We start from the raw sequence: 17,027 nt of genomic DNA, 5'->3' as shown, positions 1-17,027 counted from the left end.
GGCTTTGTGTCCCCACCCAAATCTCATCTTGAATTGAAATCCCTATAATCCCTATAATCACCACATGTCGAGGGAGAGACCAGGTGGAGGTTACTGAATTATGGGGGTGGTTTCCCCCATGCTGTTCTCATGATAGTGAGTGAGTGAGTTCTCACCAGATCTGATGGCTTTCTAGGGGGATCTTCCCCCTTCTCTCGGCACTTCGCCTTCCTGCCGTCTTGTGAAGAAGATGCCTCGCTTCCCCTTCACCTTCCGCCATGATTGTAGGTTGCCTGAGGCTTCCCCAGCCATGCTAAGCTGTGAGTCAATTAAACCCCTTTCCTTTATAAATTAACCAGTCTCAAGCAGTTCTTTATACTAGTATGAAAATGGACTAATACAGGTACTAAGTGAAAATGTTATATAAACTGCATGCCTTTCATAAGTAGTTGCAGTTTTCCTGCCCAGCCTGCTGCCACTGCGTCCTGGGGTTCTCCTGACCAGCCTGTTGCCACTGGGCTGTACATATGGCAGATCTGTCCAGCCCACTGCCACTGGAATCTCTTCCCATATATGTAAGCCCCCAGTTAAACCCAATGTCTCATTTGCTGGCCCTGGGTCTCTTCTTTGGCCTCTTGAACCTGGTGCCATGCCCACTGGAGTAGACAGGGGCTCAGCATAACAAATGGGATGCAGAATTTTCATAGTACATACTAAGGATTTGCTTTCTTCTCAAGTCCCCACGCCGCCTTAAAAGTATGACATGCCATCAGCAGTTAATAATACTACTACTGCTATTTTTAAATTTAACATCTTTGTGCTGCACTGTTACTGTAGGAGTAAAAGTTTATACCCAACAGGATTCTTACAATTTCAACAACTATTAGATTATTTGATTTGCAGCTAAAGCAACAGGAATAAAATTTATACACAACATCAGAGGTTTTTATGACCTTTAACTTTGCCATAATTGAGAAATAGCATAATTGAATACCTACAATCATGCAAAGGCCCTTTCGTAGAAAGTGGGCTTTTTTTGTTGTAGTTGTTGTTAATCAGGGAGGGACCTGATACATCATGGCAACAAGTAGTAAATACATAAAAGGTTGAAGACCACTCATCTACTTCAATGCTTAGTGTACAAAATGCCTGGTTTTAAGCCACAAGATGAAGGCCGTAGTACTGAAAGGAGCCTTCAAAACTGCAGAGAAACAATAACAATGGGGAAAGGGCATCTCACCTCAGTTCAGAAGACAGTAGGTCAAGCCCCATTTGGTCATTTTTTATCTGGTGTTCCCATTTCCTCCTCAAATATACAACTGAAATCATAACTCCAACTGGACAGCGCTATGATGAAGAACTGACAGCCTCTATAGTGAACTGTGATCTATTCGTTGATTGCTTACTTCTCCTATCCACTTCCTCATTCAGGCTGGGCAGTGAATTTGACGCTTGCTAACTTGCCAGCTTGCTGCAGGCACATAAGGGGCTCAGCAAAAGAACCGCACTGATGAGTCCAGTAGAAACAATTGAACTAATATGAAAATGTTTTAGACCAATAAGTTTTAGGGTGAACTGACACACAGCAAAAGTTAACTGATTAAAACAACTAAAGTCTAAAGAGTTAAAATGGCTGGGGGCAGTGGTTCACACCTGTAATCCCAGCACTTTGGGAGGCCAAAGTGGGTGGATCACCTGAGGTCAGGAGTTCGGGACCAGCCTGGCCAACATGGAGAAATTCTGTCTCTACTAAAAATACAAAAATTAGTTGGGTGTGGTGGCGGGCGCCTATAAAGCCAGCTACTTGGGGAGGCTGAGGCAGGAGAATCACTGAAATCCAGGAGGCAGAGGTTACAGTGAGCCAAGATTGCACCATCGCACTCCAGCCTTGACGACAAGAGCGAAACTCCATCTCAGAAAAATAAATAAATAAAAATAAAGTTAAAATGACCTGCTGAAAATCACTCAGCTATATAGTGTCATGAATGTGGAACTGAACTAAGTCTGGGCTGGATATATTAGTTAATTGATTGAATAATAAATATCTTCATGTTCTTTATTAATGAACTCCCCCAGATTGACTTGTCAAATAAGTTAACATTTATTGAGCATGTAATATGTGTCAGGTACTTTGCTAAGATACTAGAGACATAGAAAATGATGGCATGGGTTCTGCCTTCCAGAAAGCCCACATTCTGCTACAGCAGACCTATAATGAATACATATATAAAACATAGTGTAATAAATCTAATGATGGAAAGACGCACATGGAATTGTGAGCTGGTAGACGAGAAACCCCAACCCAGGCAGAAGGTTGGCTTCCTATTAGAAAAGATGCTTATGTAGTCTGAAAGGCTAAGAGGCAGTTTGCCAATGTGAGGGTGGGAGGAAATGGAGAAGGAGGGAGAAATGGGTAGACGGAGCAGCAGAACGAGACACAACAGGCCGGACACGCTATGCGGGGGTTGGGGAGCTACAAGCAGTTCAGAGCTGCTGGAGTCTGAAGTCAAAGCAAAAAGAGGAGACAGAAAGCACCATGGAGATCAACCTGGTCTTTGTGCCATGGTAAAGAGGTTTGATTTCCACCCCTTTACAAGGAGAAGTCGCTAAAAGGTTTTGAGAAATCAGATGTGCCTGTTTGAAATGTCATTCTGGAATCACAGCAGATGATCTGAAGAGTAGAAACTGGGGAGGCAGGAAGGACACATGAAGGTGAGAGGACAGGTGGCCCTGAACGACACCAGTTGCCGTGGGGATGGAGAGAAAGGGGGAGAAAGTGAAAACTCTCAGAGGGAGAATCGCAAAGCACTGACTGCAGATGGGCTTGTTGAAAGACAGAGAGAAGGTGGAATCAATGATGAAATCCCAGTTCCTTGCAGGGCTGGTAGGTCTGGGAAGCCCACCATGGCTCCCATCTTTGTTTATGCGATTGACAGATTCAGGTGCAGCATTTTACATGGATCTCTGTTCAGTTGACCTCTGAAAACTTTTCACCACTATTCCTACCATGGAGAGCCTCCTGGATCCTGCCTCATCCACCCAATAGGTTTCCATGCTGTTGGCTATAGCTTTGGATAAACTTCATCCAAACCTTTCGCAAGGGTTTTAAAGCAGAGCCAAGGGCACTGGCTGGAACCGTGAACGCCATTCTGGATAGGACCCTGGGTATATGTAGATGCCAATCAAAATAGTGAGGAACAGAAGAAAAGTTCCCTGAGAAAGCAGAAGCCAGTGCTGGAAGTGTCACAAGGAGAAGTGATGAGCATCCAGAGGCATTATCACTTCCAGGTAGAAGAACCACCAATCCTTAAGAAGATGGTTCCCATGGGGGATCCATCAGTCAATGGGGATCATCCACAGGTTGGGAAACTTTAATGTAAGGCAAGACTTTTCTAGTCAGAAATGCCCAGTAGTGGGACAGCCCACATCAGAATAGAGGAAGTCAGTGGAACACCACAGACTAGGTGGATAAAACAAGAGAAATTTATTTTCCCACCATCTATGTGGCTAGAAGTCCAACATCTTTTGAGGCCGCTCTCTTGACTTGCAGATGGCCTCCTTCTCAATGTATGTTCACATGGTCTGTGTTTGGCACATGTCTGTATCCTAATCTCCTTTTTTTTTTTTTTAAAGGACACCTGTCACATTAGATTAGAGCCTACTCTAATGACCCCATTTTAATCTAATTAAATACCCTATCTCCAAATACAGTCGTATTCTCAGGTACCAGGGATGAGGGCCTCAACATAAGAATTGTGGTGGACATAACTCAATCCATAACACAACCTACCGACAAGGATGTATAATAACTGAGGTCTGGTAAATGCCAGGCAGGGGAAGCCGATAGAGAGACTGAAGCATCAGATTTGAGGCATCCTTTAAGATTGCATTAGGTCTGAGAGTTACAATTCTAAACATGGCAAGACAGCACCTAATCGCTGTCATTAAACATTGTTAACACAATCATCTCCTCAGGGTTTCAGACAAAAATTACACTTTTATGGCAGCTAGAATGATTGATGAGAAATTTTGCTGTTATTTAACCCTTCCCCAAGGAAATCCACAGGCAGGCAGTGACAGACCTCTGCCCACACAGCACAGAAGTTGTTCTTACCTATGGAACAGGACGGATTTGACCAGGGTGACGACATCCCGGCTGGCATTGTATCCGGCGCAGACAATAGCAACGTGGATTGTCTGGGAAGAAAAGAGGACAGGGTGAGCAGTCAGACAGACGGAAGGAGGCCTTCCTGGTGCTTCAGATCACACTAGAAAGAAAAATTGCCCTGATTTCTTTTTGGCATCGTTAGAAAACAAAGGACACCGTCTGCAGCTGTGGAAAATAACTCAAGACAGTTTTATTAAGGTCCTTTTAATCGGTTTATGGAGCTATTATCATTTGGAAACCATTAAGTCTCCTTCCAATTACATTTTGGGGACAAGAGAGATGGTGATTGGCTCAAATAGGCAAACAGTGAGTCTCCTGTCCCCAAGCTGAGTGACAATGACAACTGGTTAAACAGAGAGGAAAGAAATACGTCCTGAAAGTATGAACCAACAATCGGGGATCTCAGACTAAGAAGTTATGGCTCGGAGAGTTTGTGAAATGTTCCCACAAGATGTGTTGGGTTAGAGTCAACCTAATAAAAGGGACAAAGGGGACACATGAACACCCCTGCACCCCATCTGGGATACAGTTCAAAGAACGGAAGACTGGCAGAACTGAAGGGAACCCAAGGGGTCATCTCAACTAAGTAGCCAGGAGCATGGGCCTCAGACATGAATCCCTGAACCCACGGTGACCCTTGGAGAGCTGCAGGGTCCACTAACTCATTGCCACTTAAGCGTCATGACACGTATCTTGCAGGATGGTGCTAAGGAGTGAGGGAATATGCTGCCCACCACACTGAGTTCCAATGATGCCAAAAAAGGACCTCCAGAGCCGGGCTTCCCAAATGGAGTGCCGAGGCACCTCAGTGTGCCATGACTGAATTACAGGTGACAAATATACTCATCTGTTTACGCCCTCTGAATTACTGGGCAGGGCTGGCATCCTCAAGCAACTTTTCTATTTTCCTCCTGCACCACAGCCGTTATCATTTTCTATGTGTAGCACAACTTGAAAAAGATCGGAAAGCACCATCCTAGGGCATCCCAGACGAGACATCATCATCCAGCCTCGGAAAGAATGGAGAGTTCACACTTCTGGATTTTGTCCTTTCCACTGAAGCACAGCCTTCCTTGAACGGAAACCTGCCTCTTAACACCCACTCCAGTTGCATTCTGTCCTGAGCATATTGTAGAACGATGACGTTTCCTCCAGTACTCAATACATCCATTAAAGGAGGGCACCTGAGGGATGCCTTTTCTTTTCCAGAACTCCTCACAGCTCTTGCTCCCATGACATGGGCTTCCAGATACCTCGTTATCCCAACCAGCCATGTCAAAATGCAGTCCTGATATCTGGGCCCCTCCCATACAGGGTGACGTGACAATGTCCTCTGGTTTCCAGGCCTCCTTCATCACCCCTTTCTTACATCAGCACGGGAGGTTCGGCCATCAGGGATGAACCATCCCACAGCCTCAAATCCACATCCATGACCCATTTAACCCCAATGACCTTCACCCCACCTTGGACACCTATTCCCAGTACGAGAAACTGGACTTTGGCTTCATATAGAATCTAATTTTCTCAGAAATCCTACAATTATGGGCTTGCCATATGAATACGACTCTCAGAGCCTCATATCACTCTACCATTCCTCTTCCTCTATGGAGGGTCCCTTTGCCCTTGACTGTCAGGCTCCATGCCGGCCCCCACCAGGGTTCATCTGAACCATCACCCCACTCTGCTCTCATCTCCCCTATATACCCTACCCCCACACTCAAAATGCAAATTCCCAACCCAGATGGGTGCTACAGTCCCAGCCTCTGCTCTTATACCTGCTTCCAAGAAGAAAGAGGAGGGGAGATGAAAGAGAGGAATGAGAAGTATCACGAAAGCTAGTATGTAGTGAGCAAATGATGACATTCCAGGCACTGTGCTTAATATTACCAGATTTCAGGCTCACAGTTGTATGAGACAGGTACAATATTATCATTTTAGTATCACAGATCAGGAAACTCAGGCTTAGAGAATTGGGATTTGAATTCTGGAACAGATTGTTTTTGCTGTTTTCTGAGACAGAGTCTCACTTTGTCACCCAGGCTGGAATGAAGTGGTGTGATCTCAGCTCACTGCAACCTCCGCCTCCTGGGTTCAAGTGATTCTCCTGCCTCAGCCTCCTGAGTAGCTAGGATTACAAGCACCCACCACTATGCCCAGGTAATTTTTGTATTTTTAGTAGAGCTGGGATTTCACCATGTTGGTCAGGCTGGTCTCAAACTCCTGACCTCAAGTGATCCACTCACCTCGGCCTCCCAAAGTGCTGGGATTACAGGCATAAGCCATTGTGCCCCGCCTGGAACGGATTCTTAACCCTGGTGGTACATCAGAAACACTCAAAAGATTTTGAAGATATACTCTGTGCCCCAGGCCCTCCATCCCCTCAGACCAGTAATTCACAGTCCCTGATGCCCAGGAGCTTCACATGCTCTACTGGAAGGCAGTACTTCTCAACCAGAGACAATTCACCTCCCTGTCCTCCAACCCTCAGGAAATCTGCCATGCCTGGAGGCAGTCTTGGATGTCACTACTTGGTGGGTCTGGGGTGGGGGACAGGGGGATGCTACTGGCATCTGTGAGTAGAGGCCAGGGATGCTGCTAAACATCCCGCAATGCACAAGACAGCCCCCAAAACAAAGACCTATCCTTCCCCAAAGGTCAAGAGGACTGCTGTTAGAAAACCCTGTATGAGGGATGAGGGAGCAAAATGAAGCAACATGAAGCGATGTCAGATCGCTCTGGGTTTTCTGGTACCTTTTTTTCAGGCTAATTTATGCATATTTTAATTTCTCCACCTGTAAAAGACAGAGAGCACAGCTTATCTCTGGATAATATCTGTAAAAGACTCAGGATGAAAGATTATAATGCAGATGTAACTGTCACCATTTCAATCATGAGGGAAATGAATAGGAAAACGCCTGCACGTGGAAGACATAACTGGGAAGGGGATGAGAATGGGGAAAAACACGCTGAATCAGGCGCTTCAGAATCGCAAATATTGAAACATACGGCCTCAGAGATATCAAACTTTGTCTTGGCTTCAGGGTTCAGGGACTTTTTAAAACAGACCCATTAAATGCAAGCACAAGCATGCACATTCTCAAACACTTTACATAATTTTCCAATCTCTTTAGTTTCATCGAATACACCTGCCACCATGAATAAATGCATCATCTGGAGGCGGAGCAGCAGGGCCCTGCTACCCGGGAAAGCAGAAAATCACAGTGGCATCGACTATGCTCTTAGAGGAGTTTTGGGTGGTGCAAAATTTGCAGTTACAGAAGTGAACCATGAGTGGGGCAGGGGTTGGAGTGAGAATGGGGAGAGTAGGGAGAAAGATAAATGATCCTTGAAAGAATGGGGTCACAAAAATGGTTTTGTCCTATGACTTTAGGGCTTGAAGCTATTAAGTTCAGTTTTTAAGTTTCTTGGTGTGGTAGATTAAAAATGGTTACAACTACTCAACATTCCTCCTATCAAAGGGTGGGGTCTTGGTTCATGCCTGTGGCCAAGGCGGGCGGATCATCTGAGGTAAAGAGTTCGAGACCAGCCTGGCCAACATGGTGGCACACATCATCACTGCTGGCTAATTTTGCTGGGTGTGGTGACTCATGCCTGTAATCCCAGCACTTTGGGAGGCCGAGGCGGGCAGATCACCTGAGGTCAGGAGTTTGAGACCAGCCTGGCTAACACGGTGAAACCCCGTTTCTACTAAAAATACAAAAAATTAGCCGGGCGTAGTGGCACGTGCCTATAATCCCAGCTACTCAGGAGGCTGAGGCAGGAGAGTCGCTTGAACCTGGGAGGCGGAAGGTGCACTGAGCCGAGATCTCGCCATTGTACTCCAGCTTAGGCAACAAGAGTAAAACTCTGTCTCAAACTGCACCCCCACTCAAAAAAACCCAAAAACCAAAAAACAAACAAACAAACCAAAGGTTGGGATCTGAATGTCAGAATCACTGACCACTGGTCCTTGCACTAGGCCTTCCTCTCTATACCCGCAGTTACGGTCATGCTTTGCTTAACAACACAGATGGCCGGGCACGGTGGCTCACGCCTGTAATCCCAGCACTTTGGGAGGCCGAGGCGGGAGGATCATGAGGTCAGGAGATCGAGATCATCCTGGCTAACACGGTGAAACCCCGTCTCTACTAAAAATACAAAAAAAAAAAAAAAAAATTAGCCGGGTGTGGTGGCGGGCACCTGTAGTCCCAGCTACTCGGGAGGCTGAGGCAGGAAAAAGGCGTGAACCCGGGAGGCGGAGCTTGCAGTGAGCCGAGATCGCGCCACTGCACTCCAGCCTGGGCGACAGAGTGAGACTCTGTCTCAAAAAAAATAAACAAACAAAAAACCACAGACATCTTCTGAGTAGCCTATCATCGTCAGGTGACTTTGTCTTCCGAGCAACTTTAGAGTGCACTTACACAACCCTAGATGGTATAGCCTTCAACACACAAAGGCTATATAGTAGAGTCTATTGCTCCTAGTCTACAAATGTGTATACATGATACTACACTGAATCCTGTAGACAACTGTAACACAATGGTGAGTACTTCTCTCTCTTAACATAGAAAAGGTACAGTAAAAATATAAGAGAAAAAAATGGTGCACCTGTATAGGGTATTCATCATGATTACAGTTCCCAGAAATGGAAGTAGCTCTGGGTGAGTCAGTGAGTGAGTGGTCAAAGAATGTGAAGGCCTGGGACATTCTAGTACACTACAGTGTACACTTAGTTCATAAACATGGTATACTTACACTACACTAAATTTATAAAAAATATTTTTCTGTCTTCAATAATAAATTAAACTTAGCTTACTGGAACTTTTTTACTTTACAAATTTTAAAATTTTTTTAACTATCTCTATTTTTAAAGAGATGGGGTCTTGCTGTATTGTCCAGGCTGGAGTACGGTGGTTATTCACGGCCATGATCACAGCGCACAACAACCTCGAACTCCTGGGCTCAAGCAACCTTCCCGTCTCAGCTTCCAGAGTATCTGGGACTATAAGTGCGCCCCACTGTGCCTGGCTCTTAACTTTTGGACTCTTTTATGATAACACATGGTTTGAAACACAAGCACCTTGTACAGCTGTATGAAAATATTTTTCTTTATATTCTTATTCTATAAGCAGTTTTCTATTTTAAAAATAATTTAAGTTTTAAAATTGTTTTGTTAAAAACTAAAACACAAACACACACCTTAGCCTAGGCCTACATAGAGTCAGGATCATCAATATCACTGTCTTCTACCTTCTTACCTTGTCCCACTGGAAGGTCTTCAGGGGCATTAACACACACGGAGCTGTCATCTCCTGGGATAATAATGCCTTCTGAAATACCTCCTGAAGGACCTGCCTGAGGCTGTTTTACAGTTAACTTAAAAAAAAAAAAACATAAGTAGAAGGAATACACTAAAATAATGATAGTATGATAAATACATACACTAGTAACAGCCATTTTTTATCAAGTATTAGGTACTGTACATAATTGCACTCTAGTTTTATACAAATGGCAGTGCAGTAGGTTTGTTGACACCAACATCACCAAACACGAGTAATGTGTTGCATGTGATGTTAAGATGGCTATGATGTCACTAGGCAACAGGAATTTTTAGTTCCATTATGATCTGATGGGAGCAGTGTGGTATATGCAGTCCGCTGTTGACAGATGTCATTAGGCAACATGTGACTGTATAGACGTAACACTCATGTTTCTCTGTCACAAAGTCCAGATGGAGGATGATCTGATGTTCTCATTTGCCCCTCCAACTCACTCTCTACCCTTCTCCTAATTGTCCTATGTCTGGAGAGTCTGGTCTTTTGTTTAGTTTTTTGAGACCGAGTTTCTATCTGTCGCCCAGGCTGGAATGCAGTGGTATGACCTCAGCTCACTCCAACTCTACATCCCATGTTCAAGCAATTCTCTTGCCTCAGCCTCTCAAGTAGCTGGGACTATAGGCATGCGGCCATCATGCCCAGCTACTTTTTGTATTTTTAGTAGAGATGGGGTCTGGCCATGTTGGTCAGATTGGTCTTTAACCCCTGGCGTCATGTGATCCACTCACCTCGGCCTCCCAAAGTGCTGGGATTACAGGTGTGAGCCACCGTGCCTGGCCGAGTCTGACCTTTATAGGCCAAGTTAAGTGGGCTCCTTTTGCCTCAGATTTCGGGTTGAGTTTGGTCACTGGGAGGCACCAGTGGGGGTCTCAGAGGTCAGATTTCCCCGGCTTCTGTCAGGGGCCCGATCCCACAGTTCCAGTCCTTACTGGGTTCCTTAACACCTTCCTGCCTGTGTATTGCCTCCCCTCAGCGACCTCTTGGCCCCTCCTGGAACCATTTCGGCCCCTGAGCATGCAAGCTGCAACCTGCCAGGACCTGCCCAACACTGAGGACCTTTCCTCAGCATCCCACGTATCCTGTTGGCTGGAAAGAAAGCACAGAAGACTTTCAGCCATTCATAGATAATTTCTGATCCCTAAAGGAAACGGCACCAATGTAACCAACTTGAGAATTTATACATTTTATACTTTTTAAAAGTTTTACAAAGCTCTTGAGTAATGAACCATAAAAGCTCTTTCTAAGGCAACGCTAAGGCTTCCGCTCATTTCCTGTCATCCTAGACATGGTGCCCAGCACACCTTGAATCTTGCAGGCTGTACCTGATGATACAGGGAAGGTAGTGCAGAACTGTGAACTGGGTTCATTCCTGACCCCGCTGGGGTCAAGGGATGACCTTTGTCTTAGAACCTGCACAAAAGATTCATAACATTCATGTTTTTAGAGTTGCCAGCGTTCCAGGCACTGTGCTGGGCTTGGAGGAAATAAAGGTACATTTTAAGACAATCCCCATTCCCCAAAGTCAGGTGCAGAGACAATATGATAGCTAACCAGGAGATCCCACAGGAGAATGAGAACGATCCTACGATGGCAAGCTCCGTGTCTTTGTATCCCACAGTGGCCAGCATCACCCAGATAGAGACAATGTAGGGAGAGCATCCTGGAGGAGAAGGCATTTCAGTGACTACACAAGAGCAACTGGTGATATCAGGGCCAGCCTGGATTTGTGACTTTGTGCTGGTCAGGCTCTATGAAAACCTGAAAAACAAAGTTCTCCATGCTCTGCCTCCCAGCAAGAAAGAATCCCCAGGGGGCAGTTTTTCACACACAAATACAGGGAAAAAAAATCATCGTCCCAGAAGAAATTCACACCAAACTAACGGATGCCAGGCAAGCTGTGGCCCTGGCACAAGCCTTCAACACCCTGTCAGCCCTGCTTCTCTTGCCCACAGGGCCTGGTGCCCCCTTCAGGCCATTCTGCCTGGGGGCACGATTCAGTTAAAGCCTCTCCTATCAGAGAGACTGAGGGAGTGAGAGGTGAAACCCATTTAAACTTGGGCATCAGGTGTGCTATGGAAAGACAGGCTCAGCCCAGATTCTGGATGGCAGCTGCAGACTTTTGGTGGGGTTGAGGGGGACAGGCAAGACCTCCCAGAGGACAGATGCTCTGAGAGCTGGGGAGAAGCAAACAGCTGGGGTCAGACAGGCAGCAGCGAGAGTCGGAGGCAGGTGCAATGTAGTGTGAAAATCCCGCAACAAGAGTAGAGAGATCTTGATGGGAGCCACAACCTCAAAGCTAAGTGGCTGCGTGACCTTGGAAGAGTTATTTAGTGTCCCTGAGCTTCACTTGCCTCATCCGTAAAATGGAGATAAAAATAGCTACTGATTGGGTTGTGTGAGGATCAAACAAATGAGTGCAATAAAGTATCCCTAATAAATCAATTCTTATTAATGTTTCCTGCATGAACAAACAGCACAAGACGCTGTTCAGAGTCCTCCTGGTTTGACTTCATCATCTGTATAACGGGGGACATAATCTTAAAGGGCTTGTTGAGGACACAGAGTACGTGGCTCTCCAACTCCAGTATGCATCAGAATCACCGGGGGGGAGCTTGTTAAAACAGAGTGCGGGCTATTCCCCAGTTTCTGATCCAGCATCTCTGGAGTGGGGGTCTGCATCCAGGTGACATTGCTGCTGCTGGCCCAGGGACCACACTTTGAGAACCGCTGCTCTAGCAGAAGCACTTCGAAGAGACTCTATAGTAAAAACTCAACAGATGTTAACTGTGATTATTTTGAGAGAGTATGAGGGTGTGCAAATAATCTATTTCCAATTCCTCTCAAGTAGAGGGCACCACTTTTCTTCACTTGGGTAAGACAAGGAAGGGCTGCGTTCTTCTTACAGCTACTACCACGTGTCCCAAGGCCTTGGAATTTGTTACTCTTTTCAGGGTGAGGAAAAATGGAAAGAGATGAGAATGGGTGCAGGCTTCTACCTAAGCAATTTCTGAGAATGACCATATGGTCTAAGAAGGATGTGTGTTTGGAGTTCTGAGCTAAGAATCCTAGGCCAAGCGTGGTGGCTCACGCCTGTAATGCCAGCACTTTGGGAGGCCAAGGCAGGTGGGTCACAGGTCAGGAGTTCGAGAGGAGCCTGATGAAGATGGTGAAACCCCACCTCTACTCAAAAAATACAAAAATTAGCTAGGCGCAGTGTTGGGTGCCTATAATCCTAGCTACTTGGGAGGCTGAGGCATGAGAATCACCTGAACCCAGGAGGTGGAGGTTGCAGTGAGCCGACAGTGCGCCACTGCACTCTAGCCTGGGTGACAGAGCAAGACTCTATCTCCAAACAAACAAACAAAAAGAATCATGGAGTGTCCGAACCCCGGCCCATTTCCTAGGATGCAGACTGTACAGGGGAACGAGGCCCTTTATTTTTGGTTAAGTAATGGTTGCAGGGTGGAGACTGCTAAGTGAAAACACATTATCAACTGCATGCTTTTTACAAATGGTAGCAGTTCTGCTGTTCAGCCTGTGGTCACTGGTCCACCCCTGTATGTAAGTTCTCCACAAACCCTGTCTCCTTCACTGGCTCTGAGTCTCTTCTTCAACCTCTCGAACATGGTGTTGTCCTTATTGGAGTCAACAGGGGTCCAGTATGATACAGTAGTGCCAGCTAAGTGATTTGGGGCAAATTATCTAACCTCTTGGATCCTCAGTCACTGCCTCTATCGAACAAAGGATTTAGAATTTCTATACAGCATTTTCCTAATATCCAGGTTTTTCCCAAATTCAAGCTGAAGAAGGTAAGACACAGAGTGGTTAAGTAACTTGCCCAAGGTCCGAGGGCTCAGCCAGTCCATGACGAAGTGATGGGTTGAATTCACGGTCCTGCTGTTAAGCCTGCAGTAATGGCCTCAATAAAACACATATGTACCTATTAACATTTTAAAAACATATGGCAAATGTGCCCTCTCAAATCAGCTTACAAACCTCCAGGATTTGGGACACCACTGATCTAAATCTGTCTACTCTAAATGCTGAACCACGGATGCAAAGACAAAATTATTTCAATTATGCAGAAAATGGAAGTAGATGTACCTCCTGGCTTTGTAAGCCAAGCCTTCAGGGGCTCAGCAAGGAACAGGTGTGACCACATGGGTTCCAGGGCCTGGTGTGAGAACAGGGAGTCTCTGGGTGTCCCCTCCATGGACAAGGCACATAAATGGATGATGAATGAATGAACCATCTGGGATTTTCTATCCTGCATATCCCAACCTGCTTTAGGATTGACTTGTTTGTGTTATGAAGAGCATAGCCACCTGAGAAATCAGAAACCCAAATTTTACACAGAAAACATATTAAAGGATGAGACCGATTTTGGGGTCGGTGAAGAGAAGTGTAATCGATACAGGGAGACCCATGTCTGTGGTGGGTGGGTTATCTAACAACAATCCAATACTGATCCATCATGGGAGCCTCTGGAAGACAGGCCTGGTCCAAAAAGTCCACACACATTAGCCAGACAATCACTCAACAATGATCATTGTAGCGCTATGCTATGGTCATGCTAGATGACTCATCAAGCTTTCTTGCTTTTAGAATGTGCCTTCATTCTAGAATGCTCTGCCCCTTCACCTCACCTATCCAACTCTTCCCCACATTTCAAGACATAACTCCACCTCTTGGGACCTCAGTTTCCTCATCTATAAAGAGGAGTAAGAAATGTGTCAACTATTTATTTTAGAGACAGGGTCTTGCTCTGTCACCCAGGCTGGAGTGCAGTGGCACAATCATGGCTCACTGCAGCCTCAAATTCCTGGGCTCAAGTGATCCTCTCACCTTAGCTTCCCAAGAAGCTGGGATTATAGGTGTTCTCCACCATGCCCAGCTAAATTTTTTTTTTTTTTTTTTTTTTTTTTTTGGAGAGATGGGGTCTCGCTAAGTTCCCCAGGCTGGTCTTGAACCCCTGTGTTCAAGTAATCCTTCCACTTCGGCCTCCTAAGGTACTAGGATTACAGGCATGAGCCACCGTGCCCAGCCCCATGTTGGGCAAATTAACTGAGATGACTCGCGTAAAGGGCTTAGAGCCTGGTACCTTGTAAGTAATGGGTATGTATCAGCAATCATCAATAATAATAACAATTATAGTCTATTGTAAGCAGAAGGTTCTACATTTAAGATCTGAGCCCAAAATTTCCTCAAATGTTAGGCATTAAATTCTTTTCTTCTTACTATTTCCTCTACCTTCAAGTAAGGTTGGGATAGTATTTTTCCCATCATTGAAAGGAAGGTCTTCAAGGTACCCAATTCCCTCTGTTCCATCAAATGCTGACATTGCCTGTCTCCTCTCCCCAGATAACACAGGAATGAGGTGGTGAGACACCTGACTCATCATCTGGGCTGTGGTTGCAACTTTGTGACCTTAGGCAAAACCCTTTCATTGTTTTTAAAATGAGAGAGTTGCATCTTTACTTGTTGTTATTCTCAGTGGCACAATATCTAAAATAAATTTTACAAGAAAGCACAATATGCAACAACAGAAGGCTACTCTGAGGCCAGCAGACAAGGGGCTGGCAGAGATATGGTCCCTTGCTTTGGCCATAGTGTGGGAGCCAGCCTCCAAGACTGTCCCCAAAGATCCCTGCCCCCAATTTTCATGCCCTGTGTGAAAACCCTGTGCCTATACTGTGTCAGAGCTGGGCTGTAGGACCAATGGAATTCAGTAGAAGTAATGGTATATGACATCCGAGGCTAAGTTATAAAAGTCATTGCAGTTTTTTACTTCTTCTCCATTTAAACTGCTTACTCTGGGAAAAACTAGCTGCTATGTTATGAGAACACTTGAAGGAAATGAGAACTCCAATCATGTGAGTAAACTACATGGATGCAGAGTCTTCAGCCCCAATCAAGCCTTCGGATGACTGCAATCCCTGATGTCATCTTAATTGCAATCTCTTTAAAGATTGAGAGTCATAATCCCCAACCAAGCTGCTCCCAGATTCCTAATTTTCAGAAACTGTACGAGATAATAAATGCTTGACATTTTAAGTTGTTAAGTTTTGAGGGTATCTGGCTGTGTAGCAATAAATAACTCACATACAGGGAGGGTACCTAAGGTGCCCTGAAAACAACTGCACGAGACAATACCACCAGGTTCCTTCCAGCTATAACATCCCCTAATTCCAGAGCCTGAAATTTAAAGAAGACATTTTTATTTTTGTGGATTTACATCCTTGAAGAAGCCCCAAAGAAGGCATATGAAGCTAATGAAATGTGAGCCTAAATGCTATGATAGTATCCTCCAACAGCAATGTGGGATATGGGAAGATAGCTGGCAAATCCCCTCACTGCTCGGTTATCATGTAAAGTCCATGAAGATACAATAAAAAAAGAAAGAAAAAGTGCATCAAAATACTGTAGGGTTAGTTAGGACCCAGAATATACAGGTGAGAAGCATCGAGTTTTATAAACATGTTGCCTCCAGCAAATACCAATGTCCCACTGAGCTAAAAAATACATCCATAGTCTGGAAAATAATTTAAAACATTCCAATTTCTTTTAGAAGAACAGACAGATCTTTGCCTAAACTCACTGAGGAATGATTACCTCGCGGGGCTGCTAAAGCCCCCAAGGTGAAAGATGATCCCCATGACTGGTGACCCTAAAGTCTGCAGAGGTGAGGCCCCTGTGAAAAACACAATAAGGATCTGGGCTCAGCAGCTGATGAGAGTCTGGGTCCTACAAGCTCTAATTCACAGAGCTTCAGTGCAATGGTTCAAAGAACAGGTTTTAGAATGAAACTGCCTAGGTTTAATCCCAAGCTCCACCTCTTTCTGGCTGTGTGACCCTGAAATAACGACAAAACCTTTCCTAGCAGTTTTCTAATCTGTCAAATGAAGAAAGTACGTTGTGTGAATTACATGAGATATTTTATGTAAAGCTCTAGCATGATGTCTGATACATTTCAAGGACTGATTAACTGTTATTACTATAATACATTACTACTGAGAAATGAAGTTCAAAGCAAGGAGCAGAAGGAAAAACAAGTACTTCCTTAAGGAGTGGTCTGACATCAGAGGGTAACATGCATTAACTTTCCATAATAACAATATCCATTGTGTCAGTTCTTAAGTACATCAACAAATTCCTAGATATTACTCTCACTGAGAGATGGGTATGTGCCGAGTGGGCTTTTATGACCATTTCAACTAACAGAAAACACTATCAGCAGAAGTGACACTGTGTGGCTTCTGAGGCCAGGTCATGAAAAGTGCTTCCTTTCTGCTTTGCTTACAGGAATACTTGTAGTTAAAGCCTTTAGCTGCCATGTAAGCAAGCAGCTGACTACCTAGAGCCGCCATGTTGTGAGGAAGCTCAAACTAGCCCATGCAGAGACCACATGAGGACCTAAGTCTAAAAGAAAGGGAGGCTGGGTGAGCACCCACTGTTCCAGCATTGTACTGTTCCAGCTCCAGCCACACACTAATGCCACCTGTATGAGGGACCCCATACCAGAACCACTCAGCTAAGCCCTTCCG

The 17,027-nt window shown here is 45.1% G+C and overlaps 1 protein-coding gene across 4 annotated transcripts in view; it reads right to left on the bottom strand.

Moving 5' to 3' along the window:
• The window catches only part of LARGE1 (LARGE xylosyl- and glucuronyltransferase 1), a 633,576-nt gene that overhangs the window by 334,001 nt on the left and 282,548 nt on the right, over window positions 1–17,027 (bottom strand). For all 4 annotated transcript variants that reach the window (XM_005567477.4, XM_045364291.3, XM_065522217.2 and 1 more), the window contains one exon: window positions 4,094–4,176. In XM_005567477.4, coding sequence (XP_005567534.1) covers window positions 4,094–4,176 — 83 coding nt within the window. The remainder of the gene's footprint in view (window positions 1–4,093; window positions 4,177–17,027) is intronic.

This window comes from Macaca fascicularis, chromosome 10, assembly GCF_037993035.2.
Source record: "Macaca fascicularis isolate 582-1 chromosome 10, T2T-MFA8v1.1".
NCBI lineage: Eukaryota > Metazoa > Chordata > Mammalia > Primates > Cercopithecidae > Macaca > Macaca fascicularis.
This window is presented reverse-complemented; position numbering and strand designations above follow the sequence as displayed.